Source organism: Parasteatoda tepidariorum, chromosome 3, assembly GCF_982258835.1.
Source record: "Parasteatoda tepidariorum strain Cologne lab strain chromosome 3, Ptep-v5.0, whole genome shotgun sequence".
In the NCBI taxonomy this organism is placed as follows: Eukaryota; Metazoa; Arthropoda; class Arachnida; order Araneae; family Theridiidae; genus Parasteatoda; species Parasteatoda tepidariorum.
This window is the reverse complement of record NC_141757.1, coordinates 109,154,687-109,180,688: the sequence shown is the minus strand read 5'-3', so window position 1 is coordinate 109,180,688 and position 26,002 is coordinate 109,154,687. Positions and strand designations below refer to the sequence as shown.

The 26,002-nt window shown below is 30.1% G+C and overlaps 1 protein-coding gene across 1 annotated transcript in view; it reads left to right on the top strand.

Annotated features, from left to right (window-relative positions):
• Positions 1–2,986: 2,986 nt before the first annotated feature.
• LOC107436542 (uncharacterized) overlaps positions 2,987–26,002 on the top strand; it is a 30,968-nt gene continuing 7,952 nt past the window's right edge. Inside the window, exons 1-9 of the mRNA XM_043038902.3 lie at positions 2,987–3,608; positions 7,054–7,168; positions 10,270–10,328; positions 10,421–10,492; positions 10,572–10,638; positions 14,171–14,243; positions 14,961–15,227; positions 17,724–17,925; positions 22,040–22,128. Of these exons, the coding sequence (XP_042894836.2) occupies positions 3,099–3,608; positions 7,054–7,168; positions 10,270–10,328; positions 10,421–10,492; positions 10,572–10,638; positions 14,171–14,243; positions 14,961–15,227; positions 17,724–17,925; positions 22,040–22,128 (1,454 nt within the window). The 5' untranslated portion in view covers positions 2,987–3,098. The remainder of the gene's footprint in view (positions 3,609–7,053; positions 7,169–10,269; positions 10,329–10,420; positions 10,493–10,571; positions 10,639–14,170; positions 14,244–14,960; positions 15,228–17,723; positions 17,926–22,039; positions 22,129–26,002) is intronic.

Sequence of the window (26,002 nt, the reverse complement as noted above, 5' to 3'; positions counted from 1 at the left end):
AAGGAACATTGCAATGCTACACGCTACATTAACGACGTCTCCAGAGTAACTGAATGACGGTTCATATAGAAATCGCAGGTATGCGTCTCATACAACAACGCCCCCTATAGTTCGTTGCGATCGCGAGTTGTATTTTATTTATCCTGAAGAGGTAAAGACGTGAGTTTTGTTTTCAATTTCACTGTAAACCTTTTTTCTCAATAAACACAAACATTTTCACTAGCATCTTAAAAAGATCAAAACCTGTTTGAATGCTGGAGAAAACAGAGAGCATATATTAAAAAACTTCTAAATGTTTCTTAGAAATCTTGTTTTTCATGTATTATTCCTACCTTACTACTGATTAAAAACATTTTAATTGCAATTCTTGGTTTATTCCTCGGTTAAATCTGTAGGAATGTCATACGTCACATGTCTGTTCATCTTATTTTTATGAGAGTTGCGAATGGCAACGAGAGAAAAAAAAACAGATAAAAAATAATTATAAAAATGATTGTTCTAAAAAATGTCTTCAGATTATTTATCCTATATTCCTGTCGCGTACAACTGGTGACCCGGATATACTACTGATACTAATATGAAAAGTATTCACAAAAAAACCTAGAATTTTCTAAGGTAAATGATGGAGGAAACCACATCATCTCTAGCATCCAATGAAAAGGAAGAAGTGTGCAAAGTTGGCGTTAAAATTCCACCGTTCTGGCCTAAAAAACCTGAGATTTGGTTTTATTAAGTAGAAGTGCAATTTTCTATCAGTGGAATTTCAGCAGAAGAAACTAAATTTAATTACCTGGTCTCGCAGTTGGAGCCTAAATATACAGAAACAATATGGGACATTATTATAGCCAAAAGTACCACTAAATACAGCAGCGCAAGAAAGAGACTACTGAATATTTTCAAGGAAAGTGAAAACAAAAAGATCAAACGACTCATATCTGGAAACGAGCTTGGCGATATGAAACCCAGCCAATTGCTTCAAACGATGAAATCTCTAGCACCAGATGACATATCGGAAAAAGTATTGAAAACTCTCTGGCTAGACAAGTTACCTGATGCAATTAAAAACATTTTAATTGTCAATGAAGAAAGTCTTGAAAAACAAGCTGTAATGACCGATAGAATCGCTAAAATAAATCCGAGAACGGAAATGTACAGCATTAATCAAGCGTATTCTACAGAAAATCTCATCGCCAAAATTTCTTCCTTTTAAGAACAGATAGCAAATTTGGCGGTAAGAAAACCTCGCGATATGTATCGAAGTTACAATAGAATAAATTATAGAAGTAGAATCCGTTCACGAAAGAGATATAACCCAACAGGTAAATATTGTTTTCATCATTTTCGATTTGGTTCAAAATGTTTTCCTGGTAAATGCCGCCAACCATGTTCTTATGATTCTGATGCGGAAAACAGGCAAAAGCAGTAGACATGGCAGCAGATTCTGCTGCTGAGGAAATAAATGATTGCCGTAAATTTCGATTGTATGTTCGAGATAGGAATACAGGAATAAACTTCCATATCGACAGTGGAGCCGATGTCAGTTTATTACCATTACCCGCCAATAAAAGTTATCAAAGTGCAAGTGATTATAAACTATATGCAGCAAATGGATCCGAGATTACAACCTATGGAATCAAAATATTAACTGTTGATTTAGGACTTCTTCTTATATTTTTAGCGAGAATTCTAAAAGAATATAAATAAAGACTAACATTACAGAACAACCTTTAAACTGAGGGGAAAAGAAAAAAATTATAGGAGATTTTTTTTTTCTTTCAGAAAACCCTTAAAAAAAAGAATCCATTTCAAAAATACAGTCTTTAGTTCAATTTTTATTATATTCCTCGCAACTGTAAACTGTATTATAGTTTTATCTTTGTTACAAGTGTAGTTTTTTTCAACAAAATATACCTAATAGCCGAAAATATTCTTTAAGTTATTTTTTAACTTCCACACTAGATATTATCACACCTTTTATAATCAAGTACATATTTTAACGCTATAATAATGATAATCCTCTCAAAACTTATTCAAAAACCTTTAACTTTTCCATCGAAAATAAAATTGCGCATCAAATTAATTTTCAGTAACAAGCTAAATTATTGAAAACATAATTGAAATTATATAGCAAACCTGAAAATAGGAAATTACCTACATCAATAATTCCTATTACAAAATGTTCTTCTCGTCACACTATTAATGTTTCACAAAAATAATAAAGCTTTAGTGATCATCAAAAATATTAAAATTTAGTATAGTTTGTATTATTAATTCCTAGCAATAAGAAGATTTAACACAAAAGATATCTTTTTGCAAAAAAAATCGTTTGAAATTTTTAAAAAAAATATATTAAATATGGTTATTTAAAAAGTACGTCAAGCAAAAGAATTTAAACTGGAGATACTTTTTAATATTTTATTTAAATAACTATATAGATTTTTGACCCTTTAATGTTTCACAAAATTCAATAATTAACAGAAGAAGAAAAAACATTTTGGAAATTTTGATGGAAGAATTGATCTATTTAAAAAAAAAGTTATTTATTATAAGAAAAATATGCGGATGAAGTTATTAATCATAATAATTTTAGTATTCCACCCAATTTGTTTTGATTAAAAACTTCAGAAATATATAACAGTGAGTTTTGCGGAATTTGTTGATGTTAATGAATTCGCCGTCTATGTAAAATGCCGCCAAGGACAGACCAACCTAGCCGTTCTCTCTTACTACGCTACTGGGATTTAAACACAATTTTTTAACTCCCAATTCGCGACAAGGTAAATAAACTTGCTTTTTTCTCATTTTTCTACCCTAATTTTCGCGAAAACATTGCGCAGAGCTTATCAACGCAAATGCGAAACTGATGAAAACTAAGACAAACTTAGTCAATATAGTGAGAATGTAAAATACTTGATATGAATGGGATACTTAGATCTCTCGGCTATGCTGTGCTTCAAACTTTTTAGATATATTTTTTTATTATGATGGCAACATTATATCAGTTCTGATTTAACTTTCGGAGATCGCCATTTGTGTATATGGTGTATATATCACGCGAAATATTGTTTTTTCACAATTTCTAAATTTAGTTATGAACCATGGTTTGCAAAGAGGATGTGTATTCGTGGTTTCAAAATTTAAAAGCATCCAAACGTATCGAAGCGATATGTGGCATTTTAAACATGTGCTATCCTATAGAATTGAGATTTTACGGAACTTGTATTGAAGATTTGGGAAGGAAAGATTTTTATGTTTTTAAAGAAGATGAACTGAAAGCTAATGATATGAATGAAATTATCAAAATTAGAAACATTCATGAATCTTGCATGCGAAGCAGACTAATAGTATTGCTTAGTCTTCTAAATTCATCTAATTTTATCTGTGCAAAAGAAATCTTTAAAGTTTTATGTGAAGAAATTAAAATTGAAAACTTGGCCATGTCGGGGTATCTCTTAGATTCAAAGGTCGTTGATCAGTATTTATTGTTATTGACAATAGCTCAGCATCATCCAGCATTTACATTCGAGCAGCAAAATTTTTTAACCGACTTAAGTTTAAATTTGGAGTCTTATGTAAGAGAGTTGGAGAACTCAAGGACTAAATATGAGGTATGATTCATGCGCGTAATCCTAACGTTGAACAAAATTGTGATCTGTTTTATTTTAAAATGTTTGTTAATTTATTTGTAAGTTAATACGTAGATGATTTAAGTCTTGCTGGGTAAATGTGCCCCTAAACCCTAGAATCTTAACCCTGTTTACCTAATGTTTGGTAATAAAATAAGAAAAATTTATAATAATGAATTTTTAAATGCATTAACCTTCAAGAGGTGTATTATTAAATTTGTCAAGTGAATATTATAAAATTTGTTAGAAATATTTTTCATTTAACTTGGTAAAACCCTGAGTAACTTTTAATTATCAAGGTCAAATTCAAGTTATTACAGAAATTGAGGTAATTGTCTGAGTTAGGTCTATATTATTGAAAACTTAAGTTTATAAACATTTCATTTTCCTTGATTTAAAACATGACTCTATAAATGTTGAACGTTTGATCTGATAAGTAAGTGTTCATATAACTACGACAGTTTTTCGACAAAATATTTTGCAAATAGTAGGAAATCTGAAGTGGATAGGGTAGTCTACTGTATTTAAAACAAAAACTGAAGGGAGTTAGGTGACATTTAAATTTTCCTGCTTTAAAATTGTCTTTATAACAGCTGTGGTTTGGAAAAGTAATATATTCTAATTAATCTTTGAGTTAAGCAATTTTAAAAAAAATATTTTTTATAAATAGCTTTCAAATCTTCTTATGCCTTAAGTTGATTTTCTTAGAGACGTTAAAATATCTATGAACAGGTTCTTTAACTAGTCTTCTGCTAGGTGTTTTCATCATCGGAGTAATTGTGTAAACATACATCACATTTAAAGGAAACAGTTGATAAAGTTAGTTGTCTAGAATCACTATTAGTTAAGGCAATAATATGTTTTCTATTTTGAATAAAATGTATTGTTTCTAAAAAGCAAATTTTGGACGAAAGAAGTAGTATAAAATTAATTTAATTTCACACTTGATACAATTAGGCTCTATTGCAAAATATTAGTTTATAATGATAAATGCATATAAATGAAGCAATTTATACTATAATTGACTAGGGATGAGACATTATGTTAAAGTATTACATTATAAATACCAAATTTGAACTTCTCAAAAATTTAACCCTAAATTGGGGTGCACAACCTGTGGACTGTAGATGTGCGGCCCGCAATTTCTGAAAGTAATGAAAAATTTCTTATAATTCGGTTTTTGTTTAAACATTATAAATTTCTTTAATTACAATATTTAATTCAAATTTATGTAACTCTATAAAATGTGTATATTTTTTGCATTTTCTTTCTGTAAGCTACTTTTTGGTTAGAATTTATATCCCCCCTCCCAATATTTATGAATATATATATATATATTTGATAAATTAATTATTCTGAAAAATGGAAAAAGTTTTTCAAAAATGTATCAGTTTTTTTAGTTTTAACTAAATGCAAATAATTAAAAGTATATTTAATTTTCTGCAAATATGTTACTAAGTTTACTGATAAAAATATTTAGTATTTAGAACACTTATGTTTTTATAACAAATTATCATATTTGCCACTAACAGGGCTAATGTGTGGCCCTTCATTAATTTAGGCTACTGTGCAAGTGGTCCTTCCCTCAAAAAGTTTGTGCACCCCTACCCTAAATGGTCATTTTTGTTCTGCTATTCAGCTATCAATTTTTTTTTTTTTTTTTAACATTGTCATATAATCAGTGTGAATTTGTACACATGAAAATTATAAAATATTTAATTATTTTTATGTATTAAAATATTGCTTACTTTGATGAATATCATGTATGAAGAGAAAAATATTTGATATATATATCTAATTCTAGATATGTTTTCTCACAGGTGAGCAAAAAATTTGTTCATTCGTTATGTGCTTCACTTTAATTATTGATAGTTATTTATTTTTTAAAAAATCTTTTTTCCTCAAAAATAAATGTGTAGTTCAATTTGATTATAAATATTAAAGGGGAATTTCCCTTCATTTTCCACTATTGACTCATTCACAAATTAAGTCTTTTTTTTTTTTCATCCAAAAATTTCACAAAAAATATATTCTGTAAATAAAGATGTATTTCATTAGCTCGCAGAATTATAATAGGTTTGAATTTTAGTAGTATTTTGTAACTTTACATTATTCATTGAAAATTCATTGCATCCTTAAAAAGTTTACTAATTTTCATGGAAAGCGAAAGTTTGTTTTCAAATGAACACAAAAAAATTTGAGGTATATTTTTTTTAAAAATAAAAGTGAAAAATTACAAGTTAAGCATTAAAGTGTTTTGGATAACAGTACGTATGGTAGTGTAGGAAAACATGTATTGTTTGATATTGAGGTTCTAATTTTGTGAGCATTTTGAAAGTATTAGAAATTTAAAATTTGCTAAATTATTTATTATCTTTATAGGTGTTATTTCTGTGGCTAGTGTTTTTGACTTTTGCCAAAAGGTCTGAGATAAGCATTTGTTAAAAGTATAGCTGACAGTTTTATTTAATTTTTCTGTAGACTTAGCAATTGATTTTTCCTGTTCCTAAAAATGAGAAAGTCAAAATAGATATTTTTATTGTTTATTGCTAACTTGAAAAAAGTTTACTGTCAATTTAGGTATACTTCATCAAATTATAAATTTGAAGCTTTTTTTTTAAAAAAAAAAAAATATTCTATAATTTATTTAAAACATATTTTATAATTTTTTTAATCAATTGAAGAATGTCAGAATTTATTATAAAGCATGAAAAATATCTAAATAATAAAATTTATAAATTAAAAAATCTAATTAGAGTATTTTATATTTAAGTCCAATTAAGGTGAATCGAAACTGGAAAGTATTGCACTCAACTTAAATTTGCAGTTATTAGCAATTAGCATTATGAAGTTTCTTTACTTTAGTGACTTAAAAAATCCTTAAAATTTTCTGTCGACAATATTTTAGATGTTAACATTGAGTTAATATCATTTCATACAAACTGGACTGATTTTTTTTCTTTCTCTCATGTTGACAGCAATAATTTTAAAAGTTTTAATCATTCCCCACTAATTGAATAATAAATTTGGAGTTTCATAACATTTTAAAAAGTTAATAATGATAACTACTGATAATAAAGCTGATAACTTTTTTGCCTGTAGATCTATATGAGAAATTAAATGTAACCTGTCCTCTCTCCTTTTTCATTACTTGTTAAACATAGAAAATGTTCAAGATTTTTATAAATAATTCAATAATAAATTACTTCTGTTTTTCTTATATGTTATGGTCATCCTTTTATAATATTTAAAGATAATTTTAAATATTATATAGATATATAATATGATAGATATATACTTATAATAGATAATATTATTATCTTTTATGTGTTTAAAGTAAATTTATTTAACTTTATTTTTCAAGTAAAATTGAGTTTTTATTTGTTTGTAATTCACAGTTTCATTCATATTAATGAAATTTTTTTAGCTATCAACTGGGCTACAACAATCTAATCTGAGTGATAAAGAAATACCTAATACAGCAATCTCTTATCGCTATAATTCTTCTCAGCAATTAAAGTCTTGTGATTCACCCTTTGAAGGTAAAATTCTTTTTTTTTTTTTTTTTTTTAAATTTGTGTTGGATATACACTGCTGGACAATTGCTAAGGACGGATCACAAATTGCATTGTAGCATAACATTAAGCGAGACATGAGGTCTAGTAGGATAAAAAATAGTTGCCACACTGTTCAGACATTAGAATAAAGAATATTTATTGTTCTGGAAAGTACAAAAGCTATGAAACATCTGAAAGAAAAAAACTGTTCATTTGATGCTGCGTACAGAAAAATGGAACAATGTATCTAAATGTCAGCAGGCGACTTGAAGAAAGGTGTCAGTACGGGATATGTCTGCGGTGGAGTGTGATGCAACATTCTACACTTCGTATCATACTTTGCACAACATTATCCAGCAGTTGTTGAGGCAATTTATCCCATTACTCTGTCGGTGCACGGATGAGGGTGTTCTTGTTTGTCGGAGGATAGTTTCGACCAGCAAGTTGCCTCCCCAAAGTATCCCAAACATTTTCAATGGGGTTTAGATCTGGAGAACGTGATTGCCATACGAGGCGCTGAATACCCTCGCTGTCTAGACAATCCTGAACAGCGAGCGTTCGATGACATGTTGCGTTGTCGTCCATAAAAACAAATTTATCACCGACAGCACCACGGAAAAGACGAACATGAGGAAGTAGAACTTCATCAATGCATCGTTGGTTCGTCATAGCATCATTCGCAACCACATATAGGCGCGTGTGGCCATTGATCATGATGCCGGCCCACACCATGACACTGCATGTCGGATAATGGTCCCTTTCCTGGATATTTTCTGGGCGATGACCAGTACCACTCTCGCGCCAGATCACTTGGCGTCTACAATCCGATGACAGACAAAATCTACTCTCATCTGAGAACAGTACGCATGCCCAGTCCTGTTCAGTTCAATTGTGATGCCCACGACACCTTTGCAAACGGGCAGTAAGGTGCTGTCTGGACAATAGGACACACACAACAGGTCTGCGGGTGCATAGTCCTCATCCCCTCAAACGTCTGGCAACAGTTTTTCGGGAGATCTGCTTTCCTGTGGCAGCAAGAAACTGATTTGCCACCTGCTGAGCTGTGGTGCGCCTGTTCCTTTTCGCTTATAGGACGATGTATCTATCTTCTGCAGACGTCGTACTTCTAACACGACCTCCCCCGTGCCGCTTACTACACATTCCAGTAGTTTTAAAGGATTTCCACAGCCGTGAAATAATGCTGTGAGCGATGTGAACATCTGTTATTTTTCGCCTTTCTTCGATCTTTCCAATAATTCTGCTACGCTTAAAATCATCTAAGTGATATCGGGAAGACATGCCGAAAATTTCAAGTACGTCAACTAAATCTTTCCTGTAAAACTTTGACTTGAAACAACAACTCTCCACACGCGTCAAAACCTTTAAAGCCCTTATCAGCGCTATCACGTGATCAGCAGACGTGGAAAAAAAATTTGCATACGCATACCTCTTCTTACTATATCCCGCACTTATTCTTATTTTCCACATTTTGCTTCCTTTCATTTTGTGGTTGCTATGGATGATAGTGTTATCCGTCCTTAGCAATTGTCCAGCAGTGTATTTATTTTTTTACATATTTGCTTACCTTCCCGCAGTTAAGTTTCTCTAATAGGTGGAAGGCACTCTGTAACAGCTCAACATATATTTATTGATTACATATTTATTAAATTTTTTTAATATTGAACAGAGTTATTCAGATAGAAAATAAAAACTGAAATATTAATCATTTGAAGAATAAAATGTTCTTTAGAGGATTTTTAGTTCAAAAAGGAGAATTATTTCATAATTTTCTAACATTTTGCTCTAAAAAATTTTATTATTCGTGTATAGGGTTAACATTGTTTAAAATTATAAACTAAAATATTTATAAAAAACATCTCGCTAACGCCTTAGATTGTCTCACTTGATTTTAAAAATTGAATGCAGAATGTGTAAAATAATTTCAATTTAAATGGTATAAATATATTAAATATATTTTTAAGAAATTCCATGTGATGCTTATACCGAGAAATATATACGTTTAAAGCAGGAGATCATTCTATGTCAAGGGTGCAAGTCTTCTATTCACAAGACTAATTTCTCTTTTGAAAGTGACCGCGGACGGAAGTGAAACTGAAACAAAAGTGATTCGAGGGCAGAAGAATTAACGGAAATGTTCGAGGGCGAAATATTTTTTTTCTCTTTTGTTTTAAAAAAACTAATTTTTAAGTGCCCGCAATATTTATTTTCTGTTGAGTGGGTAAATGTTAGTGTATTTTATTCGCTCCAAAAGATTTTCCTTCGTTAATAGAATGACTCATTCCTCCCTTTCCATCCACAAGTAAGCTCAGACCTACAGAGGAATCTTGCCGATCAACAGAAGGAGTCTAGATTTCCCCCTTCTCTCTGCGAGGTGTACTGAAAGCGAAGGCGTGTTGAACCTCAAAAGCTTGGGAGAACTGAGGAAAAAATTCAAAATTACACTTCCTCCCAGCTTTGGACATTCGGTGCTGCGGAGCGAAAGTGAACCATTACAGATTCTGCAGTTTGGCTAATTTTGCTCCTTTTCTTCTCGTTTCATCCGTATTCGCTTGGTGCTTTTTCTGTCATTTTCAGTACTGGTAAACAACGCTAGATTGTGTTAATTGGTCAAAACATAATTTCAGTTTGGAAATTTGTTTAGAGTGACACCCCTCCATGATTATATATGTTGGAGTTCTTGACAGAAAAAAATTTCAGTCTTTGCCTTTTTTCTAACCTGCACCCATTTTCTATGTCTCTTATTCAATAATTAGTCAATGTCTGATATTAATGCTCGTTTACAAATTTTGACAAACAAAATGAAATTCTTATGAAAGAATATATGAAAAATAGATCATTCTTCATATGTTAGGGCTTTAAAATTCTTCAATTATTCCAGTCAAAGAAATTCTATATGAACCATTAATTATTCCACTTATATTGTGGCATTAAAATTCTTCTGCTATCTACTTATTTCATGTTATTACATTCACTTATTTTTTGAGAAATGAATTTTTAGCAAAAAAGTTATTTTATCTTATTCTTTAATGCCATTCGTACTAATTTAATTATTTTAATTAATATAGCTCAAATAACAAGCTTAAAGGTTAAGCCTCCTCATAAAAGGATGTCTATCAGAATAAGGGTATGTATATACCATCGCAATGTTTCATAACTTGTCAGTATGTTTTATGAAAGCAGACTCTCTTTAATTTGAAAAATACTTTTCCTTTTCAGGTGGCTTGGGGAAGTACTAAAGTTACAGATGCCTTTAAAAATCCTCATGATTTATTTGTCTTCCACAAAGAGGTAAATATTTATCTAATTTTGAAAAGTTTTCTTCACTGGATCTTGAATTTATTTACCAAATAATTATTTTCTTTTGTAGTTAGTACGTATGTTTCCATGCGAAGCGAAGAGTACTAACCAAGATAAATGTATTCCACCCATACCAGGTAAATTTTATAGTTTTTTTTTTTTTTTTCTTTGTTGTAAATTATGCCTTAATTGTAACCCAAAATATTCTATAATTGATAATAATACTTTTCTTAATTCAATACAATAAATAAAAGTAAGAAACACACGCAGAGAGGGAAAAAAGTGAACAAGTTCCCTTTATATCTGTAGGACGTTTACAAAATTGAGTTTATATATTATGACTAATAAAATAAAAGTAGATTTCACTGCAGTGGCGTACGCAGAATTTTTTCAAGGGGGGTGTTCATAATTTTCTGAAACTACTAAAAGAAATTCGAGTCTGTAATAAAGCACTATTATTTCCCTAATTTAGACCGCTAGACAATTTTAACTTTTTATTTAGACAACATTGCTTAGTTAAATTTTGATTTGATTTTTTAAGTTTAAGAACATAATGCAATATCTTCTGAAAAAAGTCCAACATCATATGGGTGGGAAGTAACACTTTGGGGTCACTTTCACATTCATCAAGTTTTGTTATGCTAGAAACCCTTTCTTCAATGGAAGTATCACATTTCTGTACAACAGAAAAACTTACATTGGTACTAGATGCTGTCACCTCACTAATTTCAGGTCATGATTTTTTCGCAAAATAATTAAAAAAAATTTAAATTCTTGCGTTTTGACATCCTAAAGATCCAAGAACAGCAAATATATATATTGGCACAGAAATATCCGCTATGCTACGATCTCAATGTTTCGAGCTGGAATGAATAACTTCAACGAGCACAGTATCTCCAATGCAGGGTTCCCACCGTTCTTAAAAGTCCTTAACCCTTTCGAGCCGACTGTCACATATATGTGACAGCAAGAAACGCGCTCACTTCCCGGCCGACACACCCGCGTGTCAGAGAGTTTTTTCGTTCACCCCCGACCGTCACTTATTTGTGCCAGCGTTTCGGAACGTTTTAAAAAAATGAAATTTCTTCCAAAAGATGGCATTGTATGTCCATATGGTTTCAGATACATGTAGATTTGACCTTCTACTCAAGATGAAAGTACATTCACGTGGTTTTTAGGGGAAGGAGTGGAGGGGGGGGGAATGTTTTATGAGGGCTCTTTAAATTAGCACGTGATATTTATTTACAGTAAGTAAGGGAGTTTTTTTTATCTCTCGCTACTTTCGATTTTCGGATTAGTTTTTAGTGGATAATTAGATCTTGTAGGCTTGAATTTTTTTTCTTTTTACCGTTAGAATGTCGAAGCGTCGAAAATTTTTAACTGAGCTGGAAATAGAGGAAATTATGCAAAATATTTAAACTTATTAATATTTATATTACATTTAAACAAGAAATAACTTAAGTAAATAAAGTATCCATAGAAATATATATAAAGCATATGTCACTTAAATACTCTACAGAACAATATTAAACAAAGCGCTGATATTTCGGTAATTTCATGGAATTAGGCTTAACATCAAAAAACCCTCCGGCCCTGGGGAGACACACGCTAGAGAGACTGCCGGCCTCAGCGGTAAGCGCGCTTTCGCGCTTTGCGTCGCGAAAGGGTTAAAAACTGCTTAGTTTTTATTTTGGAAAATAAGGGCCCTTAAAAGTACTTAATTTTGGTACAAGATTCTTAAAAGTCCTTAATTTTTCTGCGTCACTATTACTTGATAGGAATAATTTTTTCAGTGTTACAAAAATATTTTTAAAAAAGTCATTCTTTTATCACCTAGAATGAGACCATGCATTTTAGAGAGACTAACTTTTTGGTATTACTTAATATTTGACATTATTGGCCCACAACTGAATATGTTATGCGTGCCTAACAGCGAAATATAAAAACTGGTTTTAATTTTTTCAATATGTTCCCAAATTTCATTATTTACTCTTTTTTTTTAAATGTGTGAAAAAATGCAAATTTTAATTTCTGCACTTAATTTTACGATTCAATTTCAGTGAAATCATTAAAAATGGAATACGGTTTTGCTTCATAGATGTTGTTAACATTTAACAATCTGAAGATACTTTTTTTAAAAAAAAACCAACTTGCAGAAATTACCTGGTCCTACTTTACTGAACTCTGTTAATTAATACAGTTATATCAGTACTTACATTATAATAAAATTGTTTCTTCTTATTTTTTTTTTATTACTTGATTTTTTTAAGAAAAGTAAATAACTGTCACTGGTGGTATATTTGATGAAAATTAATCATACTATTTTTAAGGTGCTTAGTTTTTCGAAAAAGTCCTTAATTTTTTCAAAAAAGAGTCCTTAAAAGTCCTTAATTTTTGCTTTGTTTAAAGAGTGGGAACCCTGCAATGGTACTGTTACTGATTTCTTCACTAGTCGAAATAGTGGCGACGACGCTTATGGCGATTGAAGGAGCTTTTTGTTAAGACAAAACAAATTTAGCGACAAGTTCCAAAAAACAAGAGGCAACCTGACTCTTAGCCTGACTAACTAACTCCATTGTACTCCGTTTCCCCTTTCATATAATTTGTCACTGCATCTCCAAAATTCTCGAATTGTCTCAAAGGCGACAGAACGTCTAGGATTCCAGAATCATCGCGTAAAGAACTCTCGAATGACAACCAGTTTCGTAAACTATACTGGCAGGACAGAAAGGAACCAGTCCGTAACAGTATCACGTGAATTTGGTCTTAAAATTACAACCCTATTATAGTAAATGTTTTTTCAGTATTCTGAGAAATACCGTAAGGGGAAAAAAAGAAGGCATAAGGTAAGTAAAAATATATAGTCTTAAAAAATAATAGCTTGCATGATTTCTACTAAAATTTTTATTTTTGCAATTTTGTCTGAGCTCAAGGGGGGTGTTTAAACCCCTCTCTAGCGTACGCCACTGTTTCACTGTATTTAATTTGCAGGCACTTCAATGTGTAGTAAGACCCAAACGCTACTCATTACTGCTACGAGTCAAAAAAAATTACTTAAATTGCATTATTTCATCCAAATAAAACAAAATTTAAATTTCGCACTTTGTTCTATAATTTATTCTCAATTAATGTTTCAATTAATTTTAATATTTAAAATAATTTTATTTCTGCCTTTTTAGTCCCAATTTAATCTGTTCTTTATATTTAGTTCGTGTTTTATATGTTTAGTGTACATTTGATAAAAAATAGTTATACTTCATATTAGATTGTATTTTATACTGGAAAAAAGTTATTTCTTTTACTTTCTTCCACCATATGTTACATCTACAAATATTGATTAGTTTCTAATCAATATTATTCTGATTATAATAAATGTGTATTTATATAACTGATAATATAAAATTAAACTTGTATTTTTAAGATTTTAAATAGGGTTTTATGGACTAAAATTTTTTAAACCACTCTCCTCTGCACTTAATTATAATTTTATTGAATTTTAACTACAAACAACTTCAATTTATATAAGTGTGTTATGGATACCATCTTTTACAACAAGCTTTAAATTTGTTATTGCAAATTTTATAGTATGTGATGTCCAATTTATATTTGTTTTTAACTTCAGGAAATTTTAATTTCAAAATTGTATAAACTTTTTGTATATTTCTATAGTTGCAATAGCAACCTGGAATAAGCAGCACACTCTAAATGAAAGTATTATAACGTGCATGGCAGAATATATACAGTAAGTTATAAAGCTTTTTATTTTGAAATTTTAATCATTTCAATGTAGTTTATAATGTTTGTGTTTATTTTTATATATATATATATATATATATATATATATGTTTCTGTGATTTACAAATGTTGATAAATGTCCACCTAAAATGAAAGAAAAGCAATTGTCTTTTTAAAATTTGAAAAATAAAGTATTTGTTTTCTTTTGCAATGTTATTATTACTCTTAAGGGTTCCTCTTTTGACAAAAATGAGATTCAATGTCTTCTTTGTACATTTTCAATTAAATTTGAGTCTGATGATAAAGAGTTATTTAATTGAGTTTGAAGTTGATAACTATACGTAATGTTAGTTGCATTTTATGAACAAATATGGTTAATATTGAAAAATAAAATATTATTTTTATACTTTTTTGTCATCCATTTTATTTATTTTTTCTTATCTACTAAAGTATAATAATGTATAGTAAGTTGAGTCATAATTGCTTCGCCTATTATTTAAAGACTTAAAAATAATTCATTTTAATTTTAGAATAAAAGTGGTAACTCTGTATTATGACAGTTTATATAAACATGTGTCTTAAGTATGTCTTCATTTTTATTTAATTTATTATTAGTTTTTGAATTAAATAACTTCATAATTATCAAAAAATATTTGCTGTATTTTGTTTTTTAATTTATAATTTTTATTTCCTTTGAATTCACTTTCTTTCCAACCTTCTATAGGCAGTTAAATTTGAGACTACCTGGATATGTATTGGAGAATGATTTTGTCCGAAAATTCTTCATGCCTTCTAGCTCTAATCGAGCATCCATCTCCAGAAATACCAAACATGTAGACCATAAGCAGGGTGAATTGCCTCCCAGAAGCTCTCGTCTGCGTTCATTAACGATATATAATTCTCAGATGTCTGAAAAGTCTCCTGGCCACCATCCGGAAAGTAGACAAAAAGTATTACCGAATTCATGTCCGAGAAAATATGCTGAAGTAAGGTGTGTCCTTTTCCTTGTTTGATGATAGAGATTTTAAACAGAACTCACATATGAGCACTTCCTTGGTTTTTTATTGGTGCTTCTTGGTTCTCATTTCTTGGTAACTGGAAAAATACCGGGAATTTAGTCTCTTATTTTGTAAAATGGTGACCACTCAATGCATAATCTATGGGATATTTAAGGATGATATTTCAATTATACTAAGCTATTTCATACACTACAGCAGGGGTGACCAAGCTCCTACATAGTCGAGCCATTTTTCAAAATAAGAAATTTTTCCCGAGCAGCAATTAAATACATATTTAAAAGGTATTGGATTTTTTTTTTACATAAATCATATTTATTGAAATAAATTATAAGTACATAATATGTGTATTGAATTTAAAATTAAACACACTTATTTTACTTACTGATAATTTTTTAAAATCTAATGAATAATTGGTGACAGCACTTCTCGGTAATTCTTTGAGACGCTGGTTAGTTAATACTGATGGGTATTTGAATTTCACGACTTTAAAAGTGGAATAAAATGATTCACAAAAGTATGTTGTTCTGAATATTGAAATAATTCAACAAGCAGCCTTTTTCAATTGAGGATACTTCGATTCTGGTACAAATTTCCAAAATTCAGTAAACGACGTCGACTTATTTTTAATTGTAGAGCTTGATCTTCTTGTATCTCTATTAATTCAAATTCTCCAGGTGCTTTTTGTGTCATAATTATATTGGAAATGGAAAACTCACCTTGAATTGAACAACGTTGCAATTAGTCTTTCATATTTGTTCTCAGTAATTTAAAAGACAATTTTAAACACATACTGATACAGAACGATAATAATTTTTTTGAAATATAATAGCACAAAAATGTAAGGGAACTCGGGTACATTTATCGAGAGTCACAAATAATCTTTCAAAGCGCTGCAGGTTGCCCACCCCTGTACTATAGCATTATTTAAGTATCTTCAGCTGTTCCTTTTTTCCCTAAATTAAAGCTAGTATAGTTTGCCCAATGTAGCTCACACAAGAGCACAGTAACTGTGTTTCCTCTTAATATATTGTGTATAATATGTACTGGGAAAACAGAGGGAGTTTTTTTTTCCAGATTTGAGTGACAACCCTGATATTTAAATGTCTGTATTTTATTCATAACAGTACTTCTCCATAAATAAGTAAAAAATTGTAAATTTGGATAGGGGACCATCCACAAATTCCAAGGTGATTGAACTAGTTTGTATATTTGAATCAATTTATTGTTTAAGAATTTTTAGGACTCTTAAGTGATATTATAAGGGAGGAAAAAGTGATATTATAAAGGAGGAAAAAACTCAGTTAATTAAACTTTTCTGTCATTAAATTTTGTCAGAGAGAATTTGGAGTGATATACTTATTTGTTATCTTCAAAAAAAATCTGAAAAATTTGTCAGAAGAATTTCTGTTTGCTCGGAAGAATTTGTTATCTTCAGAAGAAATCAAACCTTGCATAACAAAGTTAAGTTGCACCATAAATTTGAATTGATGTCTTTGTACAGTTAATTTGAAATGATTTTTAAATCATTAACAATTCATTTATCACAGAATTTTTAAAATGATGTACTGTGGAATCACATTTTTTTTTAAATATTTATTTTTGATTAAAAGAACATGTTAATCAAATTGCAATTAATATTCTTTTAGTAAAAAATAATTACAGTTGAGAATTCAATAGGTAATTGCATTTTAAAACAACCATCAATTATCAAAACTTTCATGTAACTAAAAAGGGGACTGTTTTAAAAAAAAAAATATTTAATTTAGCTTATGTTTTAGTCAATATGGTTTTTTTTTTAATTTTTATTGTTTTATTTGTAATTTAAATATCATTATTTTAAAGTTTTATGTTACAGTTTGTTTTGTTTTTTTGTCGTCCCGAAACTATCGGTATCATGCCTTGTAATAATTTCAATGCAGTTGCATTGTATCAATAGCAGTATAGTTATATGCTAAGCTGTCAGCTCTACTGGATTTTGCAGTAAACTACTGGATTTTTCCAGTTTCTTCTGGTCTACTAGTTAATTAAAATTCTCCCGATTTTTGTACACATTATTCCTTGCTTGCTTGAATATTTAAATAAGTATTACATAATGAAGTGAACCTCGTTTATAGATATCAGTTCAGAACTTTTTTTCGTATAAAATGTTCAGTTTATTTTTATTCCAAACTTTTTAAATGAATTAAAAAATATCTTTTAACTATCTTTGATGAATTATATGTGTTTTAATATTCAAAATTATGAGTATACATAACATTTCAAGTATGTTTAATGTCAATCATAACTGTAAAATATTGCGATTTTTCTATTTTGATAGCTATAAAAATCCCTTAAATACCCTATGTGTAAAATATTATGCAGCATGTGTAAATTAGTGCATTATGCACAATTATTATGAAATTTATACCTTCATGTGTTTATATCATATCTTTTATATTAAGTATTATACCAGATTTTAATTCCTACAGCAACTATACTCCAACATCTCCAGCCCAGTCTCCTCTATCTTCTCCTTATATGTCTCCTGAAAATTCTGCTACTAATTCTCGTGCACCATCTCCATGGAGCTCCTCCGTGGATCGAAGTACAATTGATGCTCCTACAGATAAATTCTTAACAAGGGAACCCATTATTGAACATTGTGGAACTGGTAGAAATTATAGGGAGGAGGTATTTTACCTACTTCTTTTATTTAAAAAGTTTAATACATTCTTTTAAATCCTGTATGCTTTGAATAGTAACATTTCTCATTTTAAAAAATTTTGGTTTTACTGATTTGGAAAATTTGGCCTTGTAATTTTTTATGAAGAAAATTGGTATCTATGCCTTGCATAATGTGTTCTGCTTTGTCTTTATGATATCAAGTCCTAAATTCCATTGAAGTATGCAGAAGTTATCTTTAATAATAAATATTTAACTATATGCTGCTGATGTTGTACGGCGTTTAAAACAATCCACAAAAGAAGGTATAGTGCGGCTCTGAGGTGAACTCCTAGATTGAAAGTCTGGGGCTGTCTGCTGCTATGGTAACAAGCAAGAACACATTTCTAATGGGGGTGGAATGGAGGAAAGAAGGTGTCATTTGGTTTACTCACGACGACCTATGCTAAGATTAAGACGAAACTATTCACCCCGCACCCCTATTCGAAGTGACCTTTCCTCGTAACCATAGTACCCGCCACGACTGGTGTCTGGGGGAGTTCTCCGGAAAGCCGCACTGTATCTTTTACGGATGGTTGACTGAATGTAAACAATTACACGCTTCTTAAAACCGGAAGAAATATTGAAAACTTCCGGTGTATCCCTCCGCTTATATTGTGCCTACGAGTCGATGTGTGAAGAGGCTTAATATTCTAGGAAGTTTTATTGATGTGATTTATGTTTAAATTTACGTGTAATATTACCATTCATAAGATCTTCCCATAGTTTATAAATTCTAAATGTTTGTGAGCCTAACACAAATTTAGGAAAATTAATATCGCAACATAAATAAGTTGTAAGGTTGGCTATGTTTTGAGTTTAATCCCTTGTTTGGCTACATTTGTATAAAATATTAACGTTAACTATTTTTTGAGTTTCATCTTGTAGGGCATAGCATGCTTATGAAATCTTCCAAATTCATACGTGGTTTGTTTTGTTGAAATTTAAGTTGCGAAAAGGCATTATATTGTAAGATTTGATGGGACTTTTTTTCAAGCTTAGGCTTAAAAATCTATTGGAAACAGTAACCCAGAAGTCTTACGTCGAATTTCAATCCCTACGCCATCTATGCTTAGTTTTAGGCGGTCAACCATCCATACTAGTAAAAAATAGTTAAAGTTTTCGGAATTCATCATTCACAGGGTTCCCGCGGCCTTGAAAAGTACTTGAATTTCATTTTGATTTTCAAGGGCCCCTAGAAGTACTTGAAAATGATATTAAATCCTAGAAAAGTATCGAAAACTCAGGAAAACAGCCCTATTTCCAGTATTTCTATGTTTAACTTTTTGACGCGCGTAAGTGTGAGAGAATGACTTCCCCGTCTTTCAGATGATGACACGTACTGTTTGATTTTAGGATTTTATGTACGCTTGACTGATTTTAGGAATTTTAAATATTGGGAACTGCGCCAGATTCTGACAAAATCTCGATTCTTATTCAGGCGATTTTAAAATCAATCATCGATCTTCGTATTAGACTTATTTAAAAATTATGTGTTGCAGGGATGAAAGACTTCCACAAAAAAGCGGAAATCCGCTTTTTTTCCCCAATTTTGAAAATTTCCGACCATGTTCCAAAAACTAAAATTTTTAGGAAGTCCTATTGGAGAAACCCAAGCCGCCCGAACGATAGTCGGATACAGCGACTTCTGCTATAGAGTGGAAAGGAGTCTTAAGCGTTTCGTTACGAGCGCCGATATTTGCTTTTTTTTTTTTTTTTTTTTTTTTTGGCTGATTTTTGGAATTTTAAATATTAGGAACTGCACCGGAATTTGCTAAAATCGCGATTTATAATCAAACGATTTTAATATCAATCATTGATTTTTGTATTTAACTGATTTAAAACTTACGTGTTGCAATTTTTTTACGCTATTTAAAAATCGTACTAGCAATTCCTATTCACTCAATTTCAAAATCCAATATCGCGATTTGTATTTAAGCGTTTTTAAAACCCAATATCGCGATTTGTATTCTCGTAAGTTTAAAATCCAACGTCGCGATTCGTATTCACGCATTTTTAAATCCAACTTTGCGATTCGTTATCACGCAGTTGTAATATCATATCGTTTTTCGTATTTGTACGCTATTTAAAAATTACTCACTGCGATTCGTATTCACATGATCTAAAAATTATGCATCGTGATTCTTATTTACGCGATTTAAAAATTCAATATCGCAATTTGTGTTTTCGTGTCTTTAAAATCCAACAGCGTGATTCGTAATCACGGGATTTTATAAATCCAAAATCGCGATTCATATTCACGCGATTTTAAAATCCAATATCGTGATTTTTATTTTCGTGTTTTTAAAATCCAAAATCGTGAATAATATTCACGCGATTTTAAAATCCAATATCGTGATTCATATTCACGCGATTTTAGAATCCAATATCGTGATTCATATTCACGCGATTTTAAAATCCAATATCGCGATTCATATTCACGCGGTTTTAAAATCCAACAGCACGATTCATATTCACGCGATTTTAAAATCCAAAATCGCGATTCATATTCACGCGATTTTAAAATCCAATTTCGTGATTCATTTTCAATCGATTTTGAAATCCAAAATCCCGATTCATATTCATGCAATTTTATAATCCAATATCAAGATTCATATTCACACGATTTTAAAACCCAATATCGCGATTCTTGAAAGTAGTAGAAGTAAGCTTTCTCTGGAATTAGTTACTGTAAAGAAGTGATATATTTTTCATTAGTAAGTAATTTAATAGTCTCGCCTTCCTATAATTGCTTAATTTTTTTTAATATATTAGTGGTCAAAATTTTAAAATTATATTTAAGAAAAATTTAAAGTTAACTGTCTAAATGCTTCTGCCACTTTAAATATTGAATAAAAGTCTCCCAGCATAGTTAAAAGTTGCTTTTATAAATCTCAGTATCATATAGAGCACTCCCCCCCCCCCCTCATCCTAGTGACCTGCATTGTAAAAGTTCAGCTTTTTTTATTTTTGTCCACTTTAATACCTGGTGTTGCACTTCGTTTTCGCGTGATTCAAAAATCGTACTCGCTGTTCCCATTAAAGCAATTTAAAAATCTAATATCGCGATTTGTACTTAAGCGTTTTTTTAGCGCAATTAGTTTTTCCGCGAGTTTAAAATCCAATGTCGCTATTCGTATTCACGCATTTTGCGATATCAAACATCGATTTTCGTATTTATACTCGATTTGAAAACTACTCGTTGAAATTCATATTCACGTGACCATGTCAAGTGCGTGTGATCGATGCTACTGAAAAAAAGTTAATTCAAGTATGAGTGGTTAATTAAAAAAGTCAGTGACCAAAATTGTTACTAAGAATCTATCAGAAGGTATTGAGGTTAAAGTTGGCAACTGTTTAAATTTAAAATGGTTGACTGGTAATAAATTTAAAATGATAATCAAGCCGCAACATCCAATAATTGATTAATTTTCTTAAATAGAAAAGTGGTCGAAATTTCAAAATTATATTTAAGAACAATTTAAATTTCACTGTCTAAATGCTTCTGCCACTTTAAATATTGAATAAAAGTCTCCCGGCAGAGTTGTTTTTAAATATCTAATTGATATCACAGTATTATATAGAACATTCCCCCCTACCCCGTCTTCTGCCCGAATCTTTGCTTATTCAGACTTTGTATACCTAGCTTAAAATAAGCCTTAATGCAAAATTCAAACCTGACGTTTTTATGCATCATGAATTTTATTCTCTACTTGATGCCAATCACCCTTGTTTTTTTTATATATGTACTTAGATCACTTTCCGAAATCAAGAGAGAGCAATGGAAGTCTTATTTTTCAGTACTGCTATTATCGACTAACATTTATCGTCAAAACATTTTAGTTTAAAATGTTAAATTTTAGTCTATCTTTAACTGAAATTTAAGTCCTTGAGAATTTTATAAAAAGTCCTTGAAAAGTACTTGAATTTTATTTTTATAGTAGAGCATGAACCCTGCATTCAGTACTTGATAATTGCTAATATTCACCTCGCTTGTATTTTTTTAACTGTGAGCAGCTTAAAAATTGTATATTATATTGCATTGCAAGTATGTTGCATTTTTATATTGATTATTTTTATGTAGCATCGAACTGTGCCTGTTGATGAACTTCAATCCTTAAATATATCTAAAGATAGTGCATCAAAGCTGAACAAAGCACCTGATTGCAAAAGGTAAATTATTTATTAGCTAAAATATAAAAGGAAAACGGACAGACTTTGTTTTTATTAAATCCATAGCTGATCACTACTGTCCTACTATTGTTTAGTAAATATTTCGCATAATTCATATTGTCAAATCTGTTGGGTTTTATTATAATTTAATTGTATCGTTTACAGGGCTTAGTAAAAAAATTTCCAATGATAAAGGCTGAAATTGAGAGGTCGCATATAATCGGCTAGAAGAAATGCTTATATTTTTGACGTGCATTAGCGATAATTAGTAAAAATCAAGAAACTTACTTACAACACATAAAAATACATTAAAGAATAGTTGGAAATGGAATGCCTAATTGTAAAAATTGAAAAGGGACAATTTTGAAAGAATACTTCTATTTTTTTTAATTTTATTTTTTTATCTTTTAATTATGCATTTAGAAAGTTCATGTTTTAGAACTGGACAATGTTAATATTTTGGCATCATTATATTTCGATACATTTTTAGATATGCTCAGAAACATTAATGTTTTACGTTTGGTATTGCATAATATAGCATTTTTGCTCTTTTTTATCAGTTATCAACGCTATATATTCCCCCCCCCCCTAAGAAAAAAAGAACTTGTGCAGGAAGAAAGCGTGTAGCCAAAATTGGCTTGCTGCAGCCTATGTCATTAAATAAGTAATTATAAAATTAAAACACATATTGAGCCAGCATTTATACAAATCTTCATAAGCAGAAAAATAAAAAATTTGCTGGTGGATTGAAAAACACTGAAAACTAAAAAATAGCTGGCATCAAAAAGCACGTGAATTGCAAATCTTAATCATCTTAAATATTGTTCATTACTATCATTATAAATATTATCATACCTTACTAGTCTCCTGTATTATACGACTATCTCCTGTTTGCCCGTATATTCTCAAATTTGTTGGAAAAAAATAATAAATTGTGAAAACAGGATTGCCACAGGTGACTTATTTACAACTTTTCGAATTTGAATAATCACTTTTAACAAGGAATATGTGCATATATATTTGCTAAATTATTGATAGCGGGGGAAAATTTTTAGGAAATGTATGTTTTTTTTTTTAGTAAAGTAATTTTCTGCAAATATACAAATTTGTTTGATATAAAAATTTAGTACTAGGACACTAACTTTTATTTAAAAATTATCATAAATTTTCGGGAACTATTTTCATTCTTTAGGCTGCTAAAAACGCCAATTTGTTCCTTTTTTGTGTGTGGCAGCCCTGTGATAAAATTTCCGCTGATGGCAAAAATACTTCTTTTATTCCTCAACAGATACTGCTATCGCCAGTACTGCAGTATGTTGAGTGTTAATGGTTTAAGTCCAGCCATACTGGCTCAGGGGATAGCGCGTTCTCCTTGTAATGAGGTGAGCCAGGTTCAAATCCCAGCAATGACTGGCATTACTAATTCTGCTTCCAGCTTGCACTGACCGCAGTGCTGACGTTAAAATAACTTCAGTTATAGACAGATCCTGGGTTAGAGTCCCCTTGATATCAGGCTAACTGTGAGGGTTTTTCTCTTCATGTAGCGCTAATGCTGTTTGGTTCCATCAAAAAGTCCTCCATGAAGGCAAATTTCTTCCAATACTTGATCCTTTTCTGGATTCGCAGTTAAACTTAGTATAGTCAGCCCAATATAGCTGACACCGGAGCACAGTAATTGTGTTTCCTTTTAATATATTGTGTATAATATGAACAGGGAATCTTTTTTCCAGATTTTAGTGGCAACTGTGTTATTGCATAATATCGGAATAGTAGCCTGGAATTATCAGGGAATTTTTTTTATACTGGAAAAATCATTGAAATATGGATAAAAACCTGGAAATTTTAAAGAAAAGCTGGAAATTTTTTCTTAGATATTTTTTTAATTTCACTAATTTAAGTTATTTGCTAATTTTCTTAATTTAAATTGTTTCATCCATTATATCCACATTTTTTAGAGGGAAATGTATCTCCAAACAGTTAAAATATCATCAACTTGCTTTGCTTTCATCAAAATTTGCTCCATTATAACCCTGTTAAACTAGAATACAACATAAAATTCTCCTATGGTTGCTGACCAAATGTAGAAACCTTTGATCTCTATGCAGACTGTGCAATTTAGGAAAGGCAATATGGTGGATGTGGAAGACGGGGTTAGGATTTGGTTTTTAAATTCTGTCCGTGTTCACACACTGATTCAAGTTTGTTCGCAATTGAGAGTGGTAATTTTTTTCTATTTTGACAAAATGAGTATAAATGTTTTTGTATTTTTAACTTTATTAAATTCTCTAAAAATTAGTTGGTTATAATTTAATAATAATAGATTTTATATTGCACTCTTTTTCTGAAAGCTTTTGAAGTCCCATTCAAAGAAATCTGTAAATTATTTTTTCTCAGCAAACCAACCAATCACGCATTTTTCCCCATCACTAACAGCAATGTTTGTCGACAAATTGTTACAATTCTTGCATTAATGCTGATTTTTTCTATTTCATTTTAACCTTTTATAGTATATTTTTATTTTGAAAAAAGTTTTTTTTTAAGAACTAACTATATATCAATATCAAATTTTACGGTTTTGTTGGTAAATATTAGTTTTTTGATTCAAAATTCGAATTGTATAGTTATCACAATATCGAAAGTTCGTAAATGAAATGTTGCTTGCATTCCAGAGATGATATTTCAAAACTATTCCTCTTTTTACCTAAAAAAGCTGACAATGACTAAGGAATATATAGGAAACATATTAAATGATGTATATATACGTAAAATATAATTTTTTTTACTCATATGTGTTTAGTCAGAAAGAAAACGAAACTTAGTGTTTTAGTTCTGCACTGTAAAAAATTCCAGTTGTTCAAACAAAAACAATTAACTATGCTAAACTGAAAAACCGCGTGTTTAGATTGGAATTCTTTAAATGTTTTAATTTCAAATAAGAAAAAAAAAATCAAAAAAGTATAAATTTTAAGGAATTTTATCTATTTTCTTTTTCTTCTATAGAGTATAGAACTAAAAATTAGACAATTTTACATTTCTGACATTTATTTTTTTATACTGAATTTCTTAAAATAAAAATGATATTTCAAAATACCATTATTTAAAAATTTGACTTGAGATATTGGTTTAAGGAAAATATGATCAGTGAATTTTATAAAAAGCACTGGTAAGATGAAATACAGTATAATGCTGTATACAGTACAGCTTTATATTGAAATGTAATTACAGTGATTCACAAAAGTGTTGATACACATATGCCAAAGGAAGCTCCACTAAATGTTAATTTAAAATCTACAATAGCTTTTAAAGGTTGAAAATACGTGTAACTATTGCAAATTTATGAATTTTTCCACAAAATTTATAATTTTAATCTCTGATATGAAGTTCTTTTAAGCATTTTATCACATATTGCACAGTTCAATTGAATACAGTAAACTAATTTAACATATTCATTACTGATTTACCTCTTATGAAGACGAATAATCAAATTTGGTCTATTTTATTACGACCACAAGTCATTTTTAAATGATGAAATAAAGTATTACGGAGCTAGCAAGCAAAAATTAAAATATAATTTTGCTATTATAGGTTTGATTCTAAATTGCTAATGAAGAAATAAAAAATTTAATGAAAAATAAATAAATAGAAAAAGCAATTGACGATAATTTTAATTTTGAGATCCAAAACATTTAAATGTACAATGACTTTCGTGGGGTAACATTTTTGTTACTATTTGATTAAAAAATTAACTTTTGCTTTGTTTTTAAAATATTCCGTGCAGTTTTGCTAAGACATTATACATCTTATTATCAAATACCCATTGTGAAATAGTCATTTTAATTATTGAATTTTTATTTCCTATTTCTATATAAGTTAT